This window comes from Pungitius pungitius, chromosome 4 (assembly GCF_949316345.1).
Source record: "Pungitius pungitius chromosome 4, fPunPun2.1, whole genome shotgun sequence".
Taxonomy (NCBI): domain Eukaryota; kingdom Metazoa; phylum Chordata; class Actinopteri; order Perciformes; family Gasterosteidae; genus Pungitius; species Pungitius pungitius.
In genome coordinates, this window is record NC_084903.1 from 14,592,628 (window position 1) to 14,615,567 (window position 22,940).

At 51.2% G+C, this 22,940-nt stretch overlaps 1 protein-coding gene across 1 annotated transcript in view; it reads right to left on the bottom strand.

Moving 5' to 3' along the window:
• Positions 1-22,940, bottom strand: part of gse1b (Gse1 coiled-coil protein b) — a 141,726-nt gene that overhangs the window by 13,980 nt on the left and 104,806 nt on the right. The window contains exon 3 of the mRNA XM_037452452.2: positions 6,335-6,532. Within this exon, the coding sequence (XP_037308349.2) occupies positions 6,335-6,532 (198 nt within the window). The remainder of the gene's footprint in view (positions 1-6,334; positions 6,533-22,940) is intronic.

Genomic DNA, 22,940 nt, shown 5'->3' on the forward strand with positions numbered 1-22,940 from the left:
CCCTCCCTCCCTCCCGTCACCGCACACACACATACACACACACAGCAGGTGGTGAAAAGCTAGCCCAATGAGCTTCTCTGCTGCGTTGTCGCTGTGCCACATTAACAAAGCCCTCCAGGGAAACCCTGTAGCGCAGGGTCACGGTCTGGTCACATGCCTCGCTTTCCACACGTCTTGCTTTCGCTCTCTCTCTCTCTCGCGCTCGCTCTCTCTCTCTCTCTCTCGCTCTCTCTCTCTCTCTCTCGCTCGCTCTCTCCAGTTCCAAAGCTCTAGTATCATATGCTCACATTCACATACGTTTAGGGATTTCATCTTTCCAACGTTACATCTTTACCCCCCCGGAGAGCCTTTGCTTCTGTTCTCCTCAACTGTGTCCGCTGTCCCTTCAGTCCTTTTTTTTCATTTTTATTTTCCTTAGTATAGTCTCTATGTTTCGCCTCTTCTTACTGTAGTGAGTCGATGAGTGAGCGCAGCATTACACAGTCAAACTGGGTCACAACCCTCTCAATGGGGCACACACTTTGGCGCAGCAGAAAGGACAGCACGAGTCGTGCTCTTGTGTGTGTGCGCGCATTTGAAGGTAGTGTGCTGTTGTGCGCACACATGCTCGCATGCAACCACAGCAGCTGAAACCTCGGACCAGTTTCAGGTCTACTTCCTCTACAATTATCACCATCAGAACCAATGGGGTGATGGTGGTGCATGGAGTAGTGTGTTGTGCTGGCAGCCGTAAGGTTGGCGGTTTGAATCCCAGCTGCTCCATGTGCCATGTCCAAGTGTCCCTGAGCAAGACACCCGACCCGTAATTGCTCCCCAGGCAGAATGTAACGCATGGGTAATAATGCAGTCGCTTTGGATAAAAGCGTCAGCTAAATGACATGTAATGTAACCCCCCAAAAAAAAGGATTAACACAGGTTTGTTACCCAAACGCCATTTCTTGCCTGCTTTGGTTTCCGTGGCAACGGAACCTATTACACAACGTCATCCTGAGGAAGGTGCCGTCAGGATATTGACTGATCATAAACACCTGATTTGACCTAATACCACTAAATAATGGAAGGAATCAATAATGCCACGGGGGAGGGGAGAATTGGAACACATTAAATGATAAGGGGCGTGAAAAAAAACAAACAGCAAATGAGAGTGCAAAAGAGGTGCAAGGTGGGGCGAGAGCTGGAGAGGAGGGGCGAGCAGAGAGATAAGGGGTGCAGCTGGGTGAGTGGGTGGCGGGCACAGGGTGGGGGATATTGAGGGGAGGGGGGCGACATATCTTGTCTGCACAATGGCAATTAGTGGCCTAATCCTCCCCCCCCCCCCCTCACCTCAGAGAGCCATTACTCTCCCATGCAAGACTAGGCCAATCAATAGCAGCCCACTCAGCCTGGGGACTGGAGCTACACTTAATACAGCTCTAGTGTCACAGCCTATTCACTCACCACACACAGATGTACACACATACACACTCACACACACACACACTGGCAGCATGCATACACAAGGATGGCGAAAAAATAAGAGTGGAGGGAGGGAAGACGCGGGGGAGAGGAGAGGACTGCTAAGCAACAGACCCCTACTCCATCTATTTCGCTCGCCCCCCTCGCTTCCCATCTCCTCCTCACTTTCCACGTAGAGGAAAAGCAGACCGTAAGAGGCAGGGCAGACTAAATAATTAAGAGCAGGAAGAGAAGCAGGTGAGGGGAAGAAGGAAATGAAAGAGACAAGGGCTGGCTCATTCCAGCTTCATTGTCTACTTGCTGCCTACCTAATCAGTGTCCACATCTAAGCATCCTTCTTTGCCAGGTACACACACACACACACACACACACACACAGCTATTATTCCTCTATCATCCACTCCTCTTCTCTAACAACACTGCACACAACCAACACCCGCCTACCACCTCTTCATACACGATAATTCCTTTTCCTTCCGTTCTTCAAACAAAGTGCTTTCCAACCAGACCTAGATCTGTCAGACTCAACACCAGATTTTCTTACTTACTGCCAGTAAGTGCTCATGGGAGATGTTTTAGAGTGGTTACATGTTTGCATCTATGAACGTTTTCCTTTATACTCCTCTTAAAACCATATTATGTCTTATTATGTCCAAAGGCCGAAATCTCCAATTTTCTCTCTCCCTTCAAAAGCCCTTTATCGTTATTCAGCGACCACGTGAAGGTGCCACCTACGAGGAGGAAAATATTAGATTATTGGTGCAAAGCTGGTGTCATTTCTGCTACATGCACCTTCTTTTCAATCGATACAAAGAGAAAATGGCCATAGGTTGTGGTCCTCGAGGGCGCTAGAGGAGGCAGAGGATGAGGAGGAGGAGTGAAGCAAAGCATTCAACCCCAGAGTCCAAAACAGGCTCATCAGCTCCCAACCTGCACTTCATTAGCTGTACTGATTGGCCCTTTCTTGTAGTGTGTGTGTGTGTGTGTCTGCGCGTATGTGTGTGTGTATGCTGTGGGGGAAGGAGAGACAGAAGAGGTGGAGAAAGAAGAAAGGAGCAAGAAAAAGAGAAAGAAAGTAATCGCTGTCTCAGTCCCAAGCTGTGTGTGATTAATGTGAAGCTCCTTTCTCCATCGCCTCCTCCATTACCAGTCCCACTCTCCCAGACTGCCTCCACACTTGACCGCTCAAGCTGAGCCACACATGTGCACGCACACGCACACGCACACACACACACACACACACACACACAAACACACACACACACACACACACACACACACACACACACACACACACACACTACAGCAGCAGCAACAAACAAACAAACCAAGAAGTGGTCAGAGGCTGTGGCCAAGTGTCCCTGCATGGACGGCACCTTGTAGTTCAGCCACTGTCCTTTCAGCGGGGCGAATGGAGCAGCCACAGCAGAGAATCTCACTGGATCCCTGAGCCTTGATAAGAAGACAACACCGCACAAAACGTGTTGCCAAATAGCCCCCACAGATCTTCTGCCACCGCCGCCGCCACCACGGAAACAGCCAAGCATAGCCAGCTCCAGCAGGGCCAGGCAGAAGGTGCTCTCCTTCACCCCGCCAGAACCGCCACCCCCCCCCCCCCCCCCCCCCCCGCCATTCGCCTCCCTCCCAGCATGCATTACAACAACATCAGCACTTAATTAAACAGTCCATTTCACACCTGGTGTGCATAGCAGTGCGCAGCCAACCCTGCATCCATATGCCACCCCACCAGCAGCACAAGCCTCAACACGTGCACTCTAACACGCACACACACACACACACACACTTACAGACACACTTAACTACTGATGCACACAAACACCACACACACCTGCTACTACAGTCTTGGCCATGCACTGACAACACCACACAAAGCCTGTAATCTGCATCGGGGAGTGGGGGGAGGGGAGAAGCACACTGTGTGTGTGTGTGTGTGTGTGTGTTGCTGTGCCAGCGATGAAAAGAAAGACGGTACAAGATGGCGGATGGAAAAAAGGGGAGCGATCCTGTGCCTTCCGCTGACTGTACAAACTGTTCGTTATGCTTTTGCTACTGAACAGGGTCATGTGAGGTGTAAGGTTGCTGTGAATGGAAAGGAGAAAGAGGGGGAAAAAAACAACAAATGAGCTTGTTTGTGAGTGTTTCAGGGACAGTCACAGCCTGAGGGGCAACGCCTTCAAGAAACACACACACACGTACACACACATACACACACGCACAGGCCCCCAGGCCGGCTCCAGATGGAGAGGTCAGAGAAACACTGCCCCCGATGTCCCAGCATGCTCTGGGCTTTCAGAAAAAAGGGGAAGCCTCCGGGCCACACACGTACATGTACACAAGCTGACAAACACCACTGTAATGTAATGTAATTACTTCCAATTCCTCTTTTCGTCCCAGCCAATACAGTCCACCCATCTTGTGCACCTCTACTCTCGCCCACTCTGTTCTCTCTCCAGTGAACTACAGTCGGCATGGACGGCATGACATTCTGCTGGGGTGTGTGTGTGTGTGTGTGTGTGTGTGTGCGCAAGAAGGAACAACTGAGAGGATTAAACCCAGGTCTGCCTAATTAATCAGACATCAGCAGGCCCACCTTTATGAGGCAGCGTGTTATCTGTGTGTGTTGTGCGTTTGCACACACACAGGAGTGTGCGTGGGGTTCAGAGTGTGTCCTTTACGCTGCTTTGATACTCATTAGCCATCACGTCCCTTCTTCAGAACAGCACTCGGTACACGGATCTATCCATTATCCTAGCCACGGCGAGTGACAATGTATGGATGTGTGTGTGTGTGTGTGTGTGTGTGTGTGTGTATATATAAATAAAGCGGCTTTGCTCAGGGTCTTAAACCAGTTTGGGAGCCGGTGATACTGGTATTCAGCCCTTACTAATTCCACTAGGCCTTAGGACACTGAGTCATGGCACCTTATATATGCTGCACTGTGCACCTCAAAGCATGAATCAGAGGTTATGAGAGAGAGAGAGGTTTAGTCAAAGCCTGTAATGAAACGACAGCAGGCTAAAGCGTGCTAAGAAATCACAAGGCTATTGCAAAGACAACTGTTTGCATGCACGTTTGTGTGTGTGTGTTGCCTATAAATACAGGCTCCTCTAGACAGAGGTGACTGGGGCTGCACGCTCACCCTGGAGCCGGTATTCCTAACACGGGGCCGAGCGGCCCCCTTACGCCTGGCGGCTGAGTCACCCACACATCGCTGCCTGCGCCAGCCGTCAGCAGACTTCAAAAATAACAAAGGGGGCTTTTTTTGTGCTTTTAATAAAAAGTTGCCGGAGCTTAATCAGACAGGATCAGTTGCCGGTTTGTATGACAAAGACAGAAGTTCTCCGCCTTGGTAGGATGGAAATTACCAATAGTACCACAAAAAATAAAAATAAATCATGAGACAGAGGTAAAAAAAAAAAAGAAAAGAAAAGAGCAACAAAGATAAGAAGAAGATCCCATGAAAAGGGTCAATCCGTGTACAATACAATGAAAAGACTAGAGGTGGACTGGGTGAGAAAGTAAATAAGGCCGAGGGAGTGAAGAGAGATGAAGGGGAGAAGGATCGAGGGGGAGGTGAGCAGAGGTTGGGACCGAGTTCTTTCTCTCCCTCTGCGGGTAATAAATCACTTGCGGGGTTCTGGGTCCCAGGCTGCAGTGGGCTGGGGAGCAAGGTGTCCTGGGACAGCCAGAAAGGAGGGGAGCATCTGATTTAGGAGCCAGAGCAGGGGTGGACAGCTGGGGTAGCTGGGCCTCTCCGGAGCCAAGATATGGAAACGCACAAACATATGCACGCTCACACACAATGACACACCCTCAATGAACTCCCAACTGCAGCTCTCCTGTGTGGCTTGTGCTTTGTACATTTTTTCTTTTTTTTTTATGCATGTTAAGTTTGAAAAAGATTTGCATGTTTATGAGTATTCCCGGCCGGTTTCGCATTTGTCCAACGTACTGCAAAAAAAAGAAAAAAGATCTCCATGATCATCTATGAACAAGCAGCCTTAAAAAAAAAAAACAGTCCAGAATGTTTGACATATTAAAAACAGCAATTCAACCACCTGATGCTGATTTCAAATTTATACAATCTAGGGTCGAATGATTCAGCAACGCAATCAACGCCACTGAAACGTTGATCTTCAAAAGGTTTCTTCATCCCCCTGATGTTAAAAGTATTTCTATTTTTACTGCTGTAGTTGTGGTATTGTAATGTTATGGCATGCATGCATGCAACAAAAGGACACAACGCTGAGTGTTAGGAATTCTATGGCATGTTTCACATGCGTGTGTGTGTGTGACAGTGACGAGGAGAAAATATAGCACCATCATACACACATTTACAAGCGCACACATGAAGTGGGTCAGCTAGAGTGGCTCCACTTTGTCCCAATATCTCCAGAGACACAAACTAATTCAATCCTGTGTGGATATTACCCCATTGCTAATAGGAGCTCTGCACTCAGCTACACAAACCGGCCGTGGAGCACCGAGCACACACGCACACACACACACACACAAGACTAAACATACAACCACGCCACATACAGCCTACAGGAGGAACAGAACACCTAATCCATCAGGTTGGCCATTAAGGGTCATGGGACTGGAGGTAAAAAGACGTTATCCTGGTTTAATAAACACAATCTTTTGAGCAAAAGAAATATTAAGACATATTAAGAAAAAGAAACCGTGAACCGTTTGAATTAGTATCTTAACACTCAATAGGTCACCATGTAAGAGTAGAAGCCACAAAAGACAAAACAAAACTGTGCTTAATTATTCACACCACAACAAGTAGCGCAAACAGATCATTACAAAATGCCTTAATTTATTCAATACAAAAACTGCCAGGTGCCGTTTACCTCGAGGTTCTTCGGCCTGTTTTGCCAGCTTACGGAGGGCTGCGGCGAATCCGGAGTGAGCAGACTGGTTAGCGGGGCTTCCATTGGCTACGAGGGAGCCGTTGAGAGGCGACGGGGTGAGGGGGCTGACCGTCGCCGTGGTACGGGTCGCTGTGGAGATCATTCCTAACGATGGTGACTTTGGCTCATGGCTCATGCCTACAAGGTGACAAAAGAGGAGGAGAATGGGAAAGTATTTATATTTGGATGCCGCATTCAAGAAGACCCCGACACACGCTTGAGTCAAGAGGGATGGGGTCCTCAGAAATACCTTCAGTCCCACACACACACACCGCATATATTGGCAGAAATATGCAAATCCAAGTGAGGCACATGGCGGTTTCCTTGGACACGGACACATTCGGGGCAGAGGGTGGTGCTGGGTGTCTGTTTGTGACAGCTGGGGCCGAGGGGCTTTAGTCGTATGGCTTAGGGTCAGAGATGGGAGGTTAGGAGGACAGGTCAACCTCTCTGCGCGCCGAGCTCCAATCTGGCTGTGTGTCTGCCTGAGGTCCGTTGTCATGGAGCTTACAAAAAAAAAAAAAAAAAAATGTTTCTCCGTGGCAGGATAATATAGCACTGAACCCATCCTGTGCCCCCCCCCCCCCTCCCCCTCCCTGTTGAAATATAGCAAATTGCTGCTAGTTGCTAAAAGTAGACAATGAGTTTTGAATGCATCTTGGGATTTCTTAATTCAGTTGTTCTGGGACACGAAAACAACTTAAAAGCCCCCCCCCCCCCCATACAAAGGGTTGAATGCAGCATTGTATATGAATTAAGTCTTCCCTCATCAACAACGGGCTTTACGTGTCGTGTCTCTCTCTCCTGTGGTGGTGAGCCGTCTCTCCCTGTTCTTCCTGTGTGTGTTTGTGTGCGTGTTGAAAGGTGACACCGCGTTGACGGCCCCTTCGGCCGGTGGAATCCCCAAATGCCAGAAAGGCGACTGATAGCCCACCCTGTGCTCGGTCCAAAAGCACACATCGTGTGTAACGCACAAATTAACCAACGCATCAAAACGCACACTGTTTGACATCACCCTCAAACTCAACTTGCATCCAAACAATATTAAATAAAATAGCTGGGTTCACACAAGAGACCGTGGGGGCTATAAAAAGATCGGGTCCCCGTCTAGAGAAGAGAGCAGAGTCACAGCACCCTGTGTGTGTGTGTGTGTGTGTGTGTGTGTGTGTGTGTGTGTGTGTGTGGCGAGTCAGGCATGAGAGAGTGAACATTCCCAACAGTTCCCGAGTTGTCCTGCCTGTAACCTCCCAGTTACCCAGTGCACTCAAAGTGAACCCAGCACACAATTAATAATGGGATAAACAATGACTACTGTCTGAACTACACACACTGCGCCATTGAGAGAGACACACACACACACACAAAAAACAACTACCCAGTCTAATAAAGTGACTTTGTCAAGACATTAGTGTAGTCTTGTTCCACAGAATGCCACAAAGGAACTTTGTGAAGGTATTCTAGTTACAGAGCACCCGTCCGCCTGTATCCTTCTCACATACACACACACACACACAAAACCTGCGTGCACACCGACACAAACGCAAGTAACTTGGTGAAAGCAATAGACAATAGCTTGACAAATACACGCACAGGAGCACACATCCGGAGGTCTGGCAGCAGTTCATGACCCCCCCCCCCCCACACACACACCCCTCCCACAGATTAAGAGCGTGGTCGAAGCGCCTTACTGCACAAAGGAGTGGAGCCGCTTGGATCCCCCATGGCTGCATCCTCACGTTGAGCCCCGGACGGCACATACCGCCAGCCACCGCCGGCACACACACCATCTTCCCGCTCCCCTCCGCCTGGCTGTGCGTCCTATCTGCGCTCATCCGTCGGCGCCCGCCCTGCCTCCATGCCCGGCTGCTGCTCCCCGGTGTGGAGCTTATCTAACAAAGCAACACACGGCACACGCTGCCCATCTCTTCCCCTCCTTGCTCTAGCGCTCTCCAAGTGAGAAAACAGAAATTCTTAGCCTAGCAGCTGCTGCGATGTCACATGACCCCCCCCCCCCTCCCATCCACCCACCCCCACTCACCGCCCCATCCCTCCCCTCGAGCCCTCCCTTCTCACACTCTCCCTCCCTCCCTCCCCTCTCAACCTATAATTCCTCAGCCATTTGTAGATAACAGACACAGGCATGCATGCCCTGCCAAGGAGAGGAAGAGGGGGAGGGGAGAGGAGAGGAGCCGAGGAGGAGAAGACCGTTGAGCTGGTCACAACATCTGACCCCGTTGCTGGGGAGCGGCAGGAAGTGCATGAACATGTATATAGGTGAATGGGGGGCAGGGGGGGGGGGGGGGGGGGTGGGCTTCCCTTCTGGCCAAAGAGAAAGAGAGGAAGAAAAAGAAGAAAAAAAAGACATGTCCTGGCCTGTCTGGAGCCTCACGGTCTAAAAAAGAAAGCCTTTTGTGTTGTAATAAATAAAAATGACCATCCTTCAAAAACAGTGTAAGAAAGGGATTTTATACAAACAAAAAAAGTTGGCAAGGAATGCCCAAAATGTCGTGTCAAATTGTAACAACGCAAAGCATACAAAGTGTGAATCGTTTTTGTGTCAATGCGCAACAGTGGCCAGGGGTGGAGGAGTAAGGAAACGGGTAAACGCGTGGGTCGGACTTCCTCTCCGTCCGTCCTGCTGCCATTGCAGGGGTGTGAATGACTCAGTTTCTTTTTAGTCATTTCCTCCCCCCGCCACTCGCTGCTTTTTCTCACGACAGCGAGTGAGCAAGAGCAAAGATGGAGCGGGATTAGAGACTCCGGGGACCCACACGCGCTGGTCCCCGGAGTCTCTCTTTGCCGCCCCCCGTACCGACTGTCCAAGCGAGCCGCCATGAGGCGCCATCGCTCGGGTGTCATCGTCGCAGGTGCTGCCATAGAACACGGCGCTCATTCGGTCCTCCTCTGTCTGTAATCACAAGAGTAAAAGCGTAGATCACGGGGCGGCGTCCTGCAGCCTTGGGGTTTGACCAACTTAGCCCCATGTCATTTCCACCGTTTCACGTCCAGTAAAAGGCCCGAAACATAGAAAAAAAAAAAAGACGAGAGCGGCAACGAGAACCAACTGCTGAAAGCTTATAGCTTATCAGTTTGACACTTTCTACGTAAAGGCCCGGAAGAATGAAACGCACGCGCGCAACAGGACTGAGTGGAAATCACACCCACAGGTTCATGTGGGTGTGCATGGTCAAACAAAAGAGGATGCTCTTCTCTCCGTTTCCACGAATTCTTTCTCAAGCAGAAAACCACAAGCCGCACAAGTCACGGCTCTCTTATCACAGCGAGTGGCAAAGAATTGCATGATCCCAGCAGTCCGGAGTGAGTCATGTTCTGTTCGCATCCCTTTCTCTGTGTTTTGGGGAATCCCCGCTCGACGTTCTTCAAGCGTCCAGCAGGTGGCATCGTCTCCCAGTTAATGAGAGGGAGTCCGCTGAGGGTGAACCGGCGAATGTCACACCTTAAAACTGACAGTCTAATGGATTATTGCAACGACAAAGGCTGCATCCAATTTGAAGATGAAGAACCCTGATACAACGGCCATAAGAGAAATGAATAAATGACACCTTTTGGCACTGTAGCAAACAAAAAAAACCTGTAATATTTCATCTGACAACCCACAGGTTAAAGGAGCGTGTTAGACGCCAAGCTTCCTGATGCAATTAACCCTCTCAAGGCTGCTACGCCCTGAGGGAAAACAAAACAAAGCCCTTTAAGAAGAGGAATGTAGATTACAACAAACCGCACACACACGCGCACACACACACACACACACAGCAGATTGACTGCTAAATGGCATACAGTAAACACACAGTTTTAAACACCCTGCTGGGAGCAAAGCCGAGCACTACCTCCTATAGTCACACACACACACACACGCACACAGCGTTCCACCCCCTTGCTGTTTGGAATGCAGATTACTCTATCTCACTCTCTCCCTCACACGTTCACGTAGAGAGTAAATCCTCTCGGCTCCTGTGTGCCCCGGCCAATGGGGAGATAATGCAGTGGCAGCTCTGGCTAGAGGTTAATCTTTAACCAGGATGGGATTTGCCTATCAGCTGGTTAAAACGAGCTGAGGCGTGCGACCGGGGCCCGTCCGTCAGTCCGGTCCCGCCACCGGGCTTGGTCGGTCGATGCACCGTGAGCCGGAGCTGTGCCGCCTGCCCTGCGTGATCATGCTGTACTTCACTGGGGCAGAGGAAGCCCCCCCCCGTCCCTACAGCACACCAACCGTGCCACAGGTTTGTGGTGCTGCTGAGGAGCCAAGACGGTCACCGTCTCCCCTCAAAAAGGAGCCACGCGTAGGTCAGGCTGATGAACTGGTCCTGGTGAAGAACCCTTTCTTAATGGCTCGCTGTGCCCAGCTTCGAATAGTTTTGAAGCTCCCGTGAAACAGCTCCTGGGGTGTTGCGTTTTGTTCCACTCCCACATTCCAGTTCTTACTTCCCTCAACAAATAGCGCCCTAGCAGTTTCCTGCTAATCTTCCTCTGCGCCGTACTATCAGAGCGGTTTAGGGTTAGGGCAACTTGCTTTCTTTGCTTTCAATGTGGCGGCACAGGAAGTTTCGGCCCACTTTTTCGGTGATGAAGAGCACACAACGCAACTGATAAACCGAAATGAAACCCAGACATTGAGATGTAGATCTTTCAGTGCTCATCCGGTTAGGAGACCAGTTATAAATACTGCAAGTGTGTGAAACGGGTGGAAGAGCTGCGGGCGACGTACGTGTACTGCGGTTTGACGACCGGCGAGCCGCCACATCATCGCGCTGAGCAACGCCTATTACCACGCCATCTTCTCCGAGATAAGAAGGAAACCCCCGCAGATCACCAACTCTGATCCCAGTTGCTTGTGATAGCACATAAAAAAAAAAAATGGAGGCATGACTCATTGGGAGAGTATGTTGTTGGAGAGAACGCAGGTTCAAACGCCTACCCTGCTTGAGGTACCAGGTGTAAGCAGCTCAGCCACGGAAACAGAGTCGACTTGATGAGTACGTGGATCATCATGGATGGTTGACTGACATGATGGCTGGATGAATATGTGCTGACAGGTGGGGGGCGGGGGGGGGGGGGGGGGGGGGGGGGGGGCGGTGTAAAAGGACGGGAAGAAGTTGAGCATCAATAAAGTCCTACTCAAGATACAGAAAGATGAAAACAAGTCGAGTGCTAAAAATACCCCTGGTTCTGCCACCTCGATGTTGGCAAAACAGCAACTAAAACGGGCATTAGGCCGCTTCCACAGACACACGGGGGGGGGATGGCTTCAAAAAAAAAACAACACCCCAGAATCGACCAAGTCAACAAGAACGCGATGCGCTGTGAATAGACTGTTACTCGTGACCCCGTACGCGGAACAGCCGCCGAGGTTGTGATACGAGAACAAAAGATGACATTCAAGCTCGGGCTGGCGAGCATTCAAAAAAACAATAAACAAGAGAGCAGGAACCAAAGCGCACGATTCATTACAGCGGCCGCGCTCGACACGTGCGCATCGCACCGAGGCGCACATCAGGATTAACCTGCTGTGGTAGTTCCGGGTTTGTTTGACTTCGGAGATGAGATGGCAGAGCGCTCTGTCCTCGGGCGCTGTAGCCGGATGCGTCTGCGCGCATGCGTGCGCCGTGTCTTTTTAATCCGCACCAAAGAGAAATCCTAATGTCAGAGAACTCCTGTTACAGCGGCAGGAGCTACAGAGGAGCAGAATCAAAAGGCAAGAGAAAAAATAAAAGGAGAGAGGAACAAGAGAGGGGAGAGAGAGAGAGAGAGAGAGAGATGTCAATCAAGAAGCCATAAGAGAGCCAGAGAGCATTACCTGTCTTTGAGCTGCCATTATAAAGCAGGCCTCCATTATGGAGCTACAGCAGAGAACAGAGTACTTCTCCCTTTGACCTGGCTCACTGTCTTCAACACACACGCACACACACACACACACACACACGCACGCACCTTTGTGCACATAGCAGGGGGAGCTGTTTTGCCTTCTTCTACCTCGTGTGGCTTTGAATGATTTGTCTGTCTATGTAGGCGTTCACCTTATTATTCATCCCTCACCTCTTACTCACCTCCCCCACCCCCCCCACCCCCCCAAAAAAAAACAGATTTCAAGGGAACAGCCGGCATCTCTCTCCCTATCTCCACCTTCCTCTCTTGTATTATCCAACACACACACACAGAGAAGCAGATTGTGTCTCGAGGGTAGGCACGAGCTGAGATGATTTTCTCTTTTCTCCTCCTCCCTGCATCCGACTCACCCGCCTCAACAGCGCCATTTCCTCTGTCTGTTAATTACATAGCGGCTGTGGTGGGGTTTGCTAGGATTGTGTGTGTGTGTGTGTGTGTGTGTGCACGCATATGATCTGGGGAGAGTATGGCTGTGTTCTCTGAGACACCAGCGTGGGCGTATGACAGAACAGTCTGGTTAAGCCTCATAGCGCTGCTCAGAGAGTGTGAGTGCGCACACACACGCACACACACACACACACACACACACGAGCCTCCTGTCTGTCTCTGGCTGTGGTCCATGCTCCAGGAGTCAAGCTGCTGTCTGTGTGGTTGTGCCCTTTGTAGCCTCTTGCTGAGAGGGATGGTTGGGGGGGGGGGGGGTAGGGGGGCAGCCCTGTCGCCTCCCCCCCCCCCCCCCGATGAGAGGGCCAGCTTCAGCCCTACTACCCCAGCTGTTTGGCTGAGAGAGGAGGTGGGGAGTCTGCTCTGACTCACTACCATCATCATCTCCACCACCACCACCACCACCACCACCCGGTTCTGTCGGCTGTCTCTTTCAATCAGCCTCACCCGCTACAGAGATGGGGAGAGCGGCCGGAGAGGCCCCCACACCCCACACTTGCTTTTCTGTTCAACCTCTCTCTCTCTCTCTCTCTCTCTCTCTTCTACTCTCTGTGATGTAGTCTGCTGGGTTGTGGTTGCCTAATTAGCACTCCAAATGCTCTGCATGGGCCCGGACTCCCAAGCGGCTCCACTGCACGCACTAACGCACGCACACATGAAGCAACAACTTGACTTTTCGTTGCAGGGTTTGGTTGCCGATAGTTGCCCTCATGTAACCTTGTGAGGGATATAATTAGTGCGTCTTCCTGCTTGTACACGTATGTGCATGTCCGAATTTGTGGGTGTTGTGTGGACTGGTGAGTGGTCCTATTTAGGAGACACCCCGCTGTCGCCATGGCCACACATCTCACCCAATTGCCACAACATAGCCTTCGATTGGACAAGCACTTTGCAAAGCAGGAGGGCATGAAAAAGCATTATATTATTCTGCAACACTTTAAGATAAGATAATCCTGTATTAGTCCCACAGCAGGGGAATTTAAAGGATTTAAGGGTCAAGCCAGATTATTCTATTCTCAATAGCGGATTCTAAAAATCATTTTGAGGGTAGGATCACCAATAACTTCTGCTGGTTGTTATCTGGACTAGTGGGATGAGTAAGAACCGTCTGTGCTGACGAATGAATGAGCCATTCTTTCCCAGGAACAAATCCCCATGACTCCCCAAGTCTACACAGGCAAAATCTAAGAATCAAGATTCCTTTCAGAGATAGAAAGAACTTGGTTACCATAGGTTTCACCTGACCTGGACTCAAAGTAGAGCCAAAGTGATAGATCATTAAATAGTTTCATCTCATTTTCTTTACATAGATAGAACAAGTATTGAAGATTTTCAATATTGCTGATGGAAGTAACTCGTAGTTGCCGCTCAACTTAAGAGTTTAAGACACAACTGCGGCCGCCGGCAACACATTCATGCACATCTGTCCCACGAGCTGATTAAAACATGCACGGCCACGGTGCACTCCACCTCTTGTCCTTGACCTCATACACAAACAGACACACACAATGTGACAGTCAGCTGATATAGCAGATATCTCTGACAGAGAGAGAGGGAGGTAGAAACAGGGGAGAGAGGCTCACGGACCAGACATGTTGAAGAGAGATAGAAGCAGACACAGAGAGAAGGGAAAAGAGAGATGATGATGATGATGTGATAGCAAAAGAAAAAGGCCTTTGTGGAAGAAGAGCCTTTAGCACAATGCAGGGTTACACCATGAGAGTGGGACTGGAGAAAGCAAAAGATAGACAAAAAACACACTGCATGATACATGCAGAGGAACACACACCAAAATGCTGAATGAAAAAAAGCCCTGTTTGGGGCGGGCAATAGTCAAGTATTGTGTGTGTGTGTGTGTATGATTCCCTTATCTGCGGCTCTCACGTTGCCCGTGTTGCGTTTGCTTGGCCAATGCTTATCAGGCCCTGGAGTATGAAATGGACAGAGGCTAAACATCGGCTACACAGACATACAAATCATCTAAAAGACATTTAGAGTGTGGTCTGGTGAATGAAGCAAAAATGCCTTTTTTTCCTGTGAATGAACAGGTTTTATTTCTTTACTCCAGTGCTGGGTGGTGCACTCCTCCCGTCTCCCTGGATATGAAAGCAGCACCTATTTAATGCAGTGCAGGGAACGGTTCTTCGGCTTGCAAACGCATGGCCACAAAGCGAGAACAGCACGACCCCGCGTCAACACAACCGGCTCGCGGCGCGCTTCTTTTTGACGGGCACGGCGAACGCAAAGCTCAAGTTCGGGCAAACAAAAAGCGAGTACAGAGGTTACGGAGTAACAAGTTGTGAAAAAGAATGAAATGAAGCGAAAGGAAATTGTAGAATCAGTGAAACTAATATGAAAACAAACCAAAGAAAATCTACAAAACTACAGTGTCAACTTGCGTGTCGAGGCACCTGTTAACATCTGCGTGAAAGATGAAGATCTGAGATTAATAGATGTGTGTATTAACAAGAGCGCATTCCCATACACTTCCACGTATACTGATACTACACCCACCCAGTGTCTGGCGTACCTTTCGTATCGTTCTTACACTCAGTTGGGGACGTTTGGACACAAATACAAATCACTCTCCCGATCCAAAAAAAGGGGGGGGGGGCTCAGACGGCGCCTTGCTCAGCGCACTTGGAATATGAGCTACCGAGTGACGCAGAGGAGGAGAGATCAAGAGAGTGACAGGGAAGCACCAACAGAGGTGATGGAGATGGAAGCCCGTTGGCTGGGGAAAACCTGTCCAACAGTGGGTTTGCTTCCATCACACTGGCAGACCACACAGCAGAAACACAAAGAGAGCGCAGTGTGTGTGTGTGTGTGTGTGTGTGTGTGTGTGTGTAACCACATTTTCATGCCACCTCAGGACATTGTTGTAATGCTAGTCAAATCCAAGCCTCGCCCAGTCAAACATATCCCATTGTCTCTCATAGGAAGCCATGTAAACCCATGCAAAGGCCTTCTCTCTCAGTCCGTGCTATTCAAAGCTAGCAATGGGGGCTGATGATAAGGAAATGCAAAGTGGGTCACCTTTAACTCCAGGCTCCTTGTGTAAACAGAACGGGGAGCTGCTTGGGACTCTCCTAATCACTCTCTAAACAGAGCCAGGTGCTGTTGCCACAGACAAACTGTCACCAACACTCTGCTCAACACAGCTGCCGTCTAGCCCCAGACACTCACAGCACTGCAGGCTACCGCAGCATGACAAGCAGGACGACGACGGCGGCGGCGACGGCACCTGAAAACATGCCAACGTTGTGTGGGCGCGATCACAGTATAAGGATTCGACAGATTTCAAACGGCAGATCACACGCGAGAATTTCTTTTCCTCTCAGCACGGGATTTGCATAAATAATCTTACGCTCTTATCATGTCCCGAACCATCAGACACATGTAAATCTGGGACAAGGGAGGACAAATCCACCCGGAGTTAGCAAACTCGCAGCGTCTGCCAAGGAGGTTATGTTTGTCCCTGTTACTTAGTCTGTCGCTCTGAAAATCCTTTCTTTGCGTTTTAGAAGTGATCCAAAAGGCCCCAGCAGAGGGGCCGGCACGCTGTGTCCATCGTATCCATCCGGTGCCGTGAACCAAATTTCCGGTGTCGCTCACACATCTTGAATCAGTGACAGAGTCGAATCTAGCAGTTACCTCAGTGGCTCACCGCTCTGCTTCACAGCTTCACTGCCACGCAATTACAACGACACATTTGCAGGAAAAACAATAATATAGCGCAGGACAAGAACTATCGCATTCCCTTAATGATTTCTGCAGATGTAAATTATGTCAACATTAGTGTGATGTCACATTATGTGGAGATGCAGCGATTAGGCTGCAGCTGTGAGAGCAGTCACAGGTGAAGTCCTGGGGTATGTGCGTGTTTTAATTTGTGTGTTTTCCTGTGTGACTTCAGTGGTTAGAATGACAGTTCAGACAGAAGATAAAACACTAATTCAACTTAAAAAAAAACATTGCGAGAGCACATACGTCCACCACGGCTTGATCTGTTGATGAGAAAAACATCAAAAGTACCAAATTCTTGGTTTTAATTGTTTTTTTTTAACTAATATTGTGGCCTTTTACAGATCCTGACAGCCCATTATTGTCATTTTATTTGGACATGTATCTTTGGGACAGTTGTCTTGTTGTCCATTGTCTTAATGTCCAATGTTATGTCCATTGTTATGAAACAACCGCCATGTCAAATTCCTTGTATGTTTAATATATTTTGGCAATAAATGCTCCCGATTCCGGATTCCTAGAAGAGAGGTCAAACTCAAACACCACGTGCAGTGTCAGCGAACAAGCGAAGCAACAGGAACAATAGCATCTCCCATTGATGCCAAACCAACTGTCCCTCCTCCTCCTCCTCCTCACTTGTTTGTAATGGCCCCACAGAGTCGGTGAACCACGTGAGTAGCAGTGGGATAATAAAGGGACACCACAGTGACAGCACACAGATCCATCCTACATTAGGAGATGTGTACACATGTCATAAATGAACTATTTCAAGCAGCAGTGAGAAGCTGTTAAAGACACCAGCAGGGCGGCCTCACCATACTGGTTTGTATGGAGACTGTAGTTCTCCCCCCCCACCCCACCCACCCCCTCTCGCAGTTATGGCCGACCTTATCAGCGGCGGCTAAAACACACAACAAGGCTCCTTCTGGCTGCGAGATAACCTCCACCCCGCGGCACGGCGCGTTCAGTGCAGCCTGTTGCCGCACGGCCGAGTTTGTAAAGCCCCCCCCCCTCGCTTTACTTTCTTTTTCTTACGAACCCCTGGAGGTGTGTGAGCGGAACGAGTGGCGCGCGTGCGTGCGTGCGTGCGTGCGTCCGTCCTCCTCCTCCTCCTCCTCGTCAGAAGCAGCTGTTGCAACAGCGCCCGGAGATCAAGAGAAGTGGAGGAGTGCGTGGGAAGCGATTCAACGCGGTCCACCTGCCACGCGCACGCACACACACACACACACACAGGGTCAGAGCCTTGACCCGAGGGCAGCAAATGGTCACCATGTGTCACTAACGCGGGCGTAGACGCATTATCACGGACGGACTTCGGCGCAGCTCCGGACCAGGCGCTCTCCAATCATGTCAAAGAGCAGCACTGGAGAGCGTGCGGATTACAGAGCAAGTGAAGCCAGTGATGCAACTGTACATAGAAGGGCGTACGGTGAGCGTAAATGGTCTGTGCTTCGCACAAGAATCACAACAGCGCACCGGTAGCAATGTTACAAGAAGTTATTTTGAGGGGGGGGGTGGGGGCGGGGGTCAACCGCTATACCTTTAATTTTTAAACACTATTGGCAACAAAAGAAAAAGAAACCGTAACGAGCTGGATTATGAACACCAGATAAAAAAAAAAAAAAGAAAAAAAAACCCACTATCGCCCGCTGAACCCACGGGAGCGGCTGTTTTTTCTCTCTTTCCAGTAGCACTTAACGCTGCCTTTGGTGAATTTTTCGTCTCTCAGTCACACACACACACTCGGACACGCAAAAACACGCGCGCACATCCGCGTACACACACGAGGGCTCGGCACGGACCTTCCTGGAGAGAAACAAAAGTAGCACCCGTTTCCTCGATATCGCGATGACTTCCTCGACACGACCCTCGCGGTGTGCCCGCGCTCCCTCGCACGAATAACCTCCCCGGTTCCGGACCCAGAAGTGCCGGTCTCCACTGAATTACTCACCGCAAACAAATATGGGCTAATCCAGTGTTTCAAATGAGTAGATTTCTCCCACCGTCAGCGGCTGGAGCGCGCAGCCATCCCCCTCCGTCGAAGACAGAGAGTCTGCACTTTGTTGTCACGCAGGAAGCTCCGACGCCTAGCGGGGCTGCGGGGACGGAGCAGCGCGCCGGGGAGAGGAGGAGAGAGGCGGCCGGCTGCTGGGAGCCAGGGAGGTGGGGCTTCCTCTCCGGGCGGGGGCTCGGACCGACGACACGCAGACAGACGCACAGACGGAGCCGGAATAGGGGGCGGGGTGAAGGCACCTGCTCCCCCCCCCCCCCCCCCCACGCCCTCCTCCGCGCCCCCAGTCAGGCCTCCGGTCCACAGGGCTGACCCCGCAATGCCCCCCGCCCCCACACCAATGGAATAAAGAATGTCCCGTCCATCCCCAACCAGGATAGGGAGAGTCACTTCCTGTTCATTTATAATACACACATGCAAATCTTGGACTCGCATGTGTCTTTACATGCAATATGACAATTCTCAATTCTTTCTCATGCAAAGCCAATCAAAAGCATTTTGGAATGCAACGGTCTGCACATTGATTCTATGGTGATTTATGTCTGTATGAAACCCAAGCGTTAACCACAGTTTGCAATAACTATCAGGTAAAAAATAACAAGACCCCCTTTGTTTTGCTCATTACTAACATTACATGGCCGTACACGACACACAGTAGGTTCATAAACAGAAGAGTAATTGCACCAAGTGTCCACAGGGGGACAGTCACCCACCGAAAGCACAAAGAAGCCCCAGCTGACCACCTCTTCCCCTTTCTGGTTTATCAATGGTTTTACTGTGGATTAGATACCAAAGACTACACAGGCTGTACAACCAAAGCCGTGCTTGTAAGCACTAAAGACAGGGTGTGCTCCCAAAGCCAAGGATGAAAATAAGGATTAAGCAGGTGATGGCTGGGGAGGAAGCGGGATGAAGCCCCTCTCACACTGTGCTGTAAATTGCTAATTCCTGCGATGCATTGGATTAAACGCGAGCCCAATTACAAATGTCGTGTCTCCTGCCACAGCTCACTTCTCCGTGCTCACAGAAGGCCTAGCACAGCATATAAAGAAGCCCTACCCAGCATTCCCCTTCAGGGAACTCTCGTATGAGTGTGCCATCACATCCGTGTGTGTGTGTGTGTGTGTGTGTGCATGTGCATGTGCGTGAATATGTATTTGTGCAGTTTGTCATTAATCCTGCGTGTCTTGTCTTTCATCCAAGTGATAGTGTATCCCTCACCTCTACTTGACCTGAAAGAGAGCGAGCGAGAGGGTGTACAAGGTATGCTGACAATCGTTGCAGCACGATGACCTCAGCCTTTGATCTGCCTGCTGTCTGTACACGTGCTCCCCCCAGGACTAGACAGCCAGGCAGCCCCCTTCTGTTCAATTAATAAGTCCTATGGGTATTCAAATGACTTAGTTGACAGTTTTTTAGTCAATTAGTCATTGTTTTTTTTTAATCACTGATCACTAATGAGTCTTTAGTCATATTTGGTGATTAGTCATCGCTATTAGGGATGAGTTACTACAAGAAGATAATCGGGAAATATCTGGTATCACAATCAGAGATTCACAAATGTTTTGATCTTTTAATAAGCACCCTGTCACGGTTTGGCTTCGCTTCCTGTTTTAGTTTGAAGTTTCATGTCTCTTGTGGTCCTGGGTTAACTTCACTTCCTGCCTTGTCTTGTGATTGCGTGATTGATTCCACCTGTGTCCAATCACCTGCACCTCCCTTGTGTATTTAAGCCCTGTGTGCCAGTTGTCCTTTGTTCGCGTCATTGTCCATGTCAGTCCTCGTTGGTGCACGTTTTTGGCTTCTGTTTGGTTCTGTGGTGAATAAAGATCACCTTCTGAAAACTCTGCGTTTGAGTCCTGCCTGCCTGCCTGCCTTCCGCCTGCACCAGCTTCCTCATCTGACAGAATGACGCGACCAAAGAAGGACTCAGCAGAGTCTTGGAGCGATCTGGGCCCCGACTACTTGGACGTGAGAAGTCCATTTTGGCAGCGGAAGACAAACTTTGTTTTCGGGCCCAGAAGCTATCAAAAGGCGTGCCTCGAGCTACGGGACATCCTCAACCCGAGGAAGAGCCCGAGGAGGAGGAGGAGACGAACCCCTCCAGCCCCGGCTCCTGAGCCGGCCCAAAGACGCTCGCCCCAGCCCGTTCCTGCGCCGAGACGCCCGTCAGCGCCCGTTCCGGCGCCGAGACGCCCGTCAGCGCCCGTTCCGGCGCCGAGACGCCCGTCAGCGCCCGTTCCGGCGCCGAGACGCCCGTCAGCGCCCGTTCCGGCGCCGAGACGCCCGTCAGCGCCCGTTCCGGCGCCGAGACGCCCGTCAGCGCCCGTTCCGGCGCCGAGACGCCCGTCAGCGCCCGTTCCGGCCCCCAGAGTCCAGCCTCCGCCCGTTCCGGCCCCCAGAGTCCAGCCTCCGCCCGTTCCGGCCCCCAGAGTCCAGCCTCCGCCCGTTCCGGCCCCCAGAGTCCAGCCTCCGCCCGTTCCGGCCCCCAGAGTCCAGCCTCCGCCCGTTCCGGCCCCCAGAGTCCAGCCTCCGCCCGTTCCGGCCCCCAGAGTCCAGCCTCCGCCCGTTCCGGCCCCCAGAGTCCAGTCTCCTGGCCCGTCCCCACGGCCCCTGATCGTGCCCCCTCCCTCCCATCCCTTGGTCCTCTCCCCCCCACCCCTGGGGGCCGTCTGGGATCCGGCCCTTGAGGGGGGGGTGGGGTCAGGGGTTGGGCCGCCGCAGCCGCACTGCTCAGCGCCTCCCGCCACGACGACGCCGGAGCCGCACTGCTCGGCGCCCCCCTCCACGACGACGCCGCAGCCGCACAGCTCGGCGCCCCCCGCCACGACGACGCCGCAACCGCACAGCTCGGCGCCCCCCGCCACGACGACGCCGCAGCCGCACTGCTCGGCGCCCCCCGCCACGACGACGCCGGAGCCGCACTGCTCGGCGCCCCCCGCCACGACGACGCCGGAGCCGCACTGCTCGGCGCCCCCCGCCACGACGCACGGCCGCCGACCCGGCAGACCCCCCGAGACCCAGAGGCCCGGCCGCCGACCCGGCAGACCCCCCGAGACCCGGAGGCCCGGCCGCCGACCCGGCAGACCCCCCGAGACCCTGAGGCCCGGCCGCCGACCCGGCAGACCCCCCGAGACCCTGAGGCCCGGCCGCCGACCCAGCAGACCCCCCGAGACCCTGAGGCCCGGCCGCCGCCCCGCCAGAACCCCCGAGACCCTGAGGCCCGGCCGGCCCCCCGAAGGACCCGACACATGGCCGCCATCACCCGGAGTTCCCCGCGCGGTCCAGGATCGTCGGGTCCCCACCCTCCCTCCCCTTGTCTGATTTTTTCCGGTTCTGCTCCCCTTTAGGACCGTCTGGAATTCGGTCCTTGAGGGGGGGGTTCTGTCACGGTTTGGCTTCGCTTCCTGTTTTAGTTTGAAGTTTCATGTCTCTTGTGGTCCTGGGTTAACTTCACTTCCTGCCTTGTCTTGTGATTGCGTGATTGATTCCACCTGTGTCCAATCACCTGCACCTCCCTTGTGTATTTAAGCCCTGTGTGCCAGTTGTCCTTTGTCGCGTCATTGTCCATGTCAGTCCTCGTTGGTGCACGTTTTTGGCTTCTGTTTGGTTCTGTGGTGAATAAAGATCACCTTCTGAAAACTCTGCGTTTGAGTCCTGCCTGCCTGCCTGCCTTCCGCCTGCACCAGCTTCCTCATCTGACACACCCGATCAACGTTCGTCAGAGAGAACTAATAAGAATATTGCACTAGTAATTGAACTATTTAACAAATAAATGCTGAGAGTATTGGTCACCTTATATTTTTAAACTCAAGGTCAGAGACACACAAACCCAAGCTTTCCAATATGTACAGTGCAGGTAAACAAGCTAAAAACACACAATTGTGCTTAAAAAAGACTTCAATACTAAACTTTCCAATACCAACAGGGATCTAGCAATTCATATGAATAGAGTATGAACAAATATTTGAAATGTTTAATTAAAAAATTAAAACAAACATTTATGTTTGATAAACATTAATTCTAAATGACTAATTAGCAAAGTGTGTTTCACGACAATGAGCCTTTCCTAATTACTATTCCTCTTCCCAGCTGCAGGTGCACTACACAACTATGGGAGGCTGCAGGCTACTCTCCTCCTCCTCCTCCTCCTCTTCCTCCTCCTATTTCACCACCCCTCCTTTACTGCCTCCACCTCCTTTCTTTGATACTAAATTCCCACCATCCCTCATTGATTTGACTACTTGCCATTTCCCATCCTCGTTCCTAACACTGCCTTCCCCCTCTCCTTATCTCTGCAGCCTTTACCTCCCGTAGTCTCTCTCTCTCTCTCTCACAGCAGTGGACCTGGCCTTAGGCATCGTTAGCTTAATTTAATAAAGGGACTTAAGCTTTTGAGAGGCTTTTGAAGGATCTGACTGCTGTTACATTCATTTCAATCTA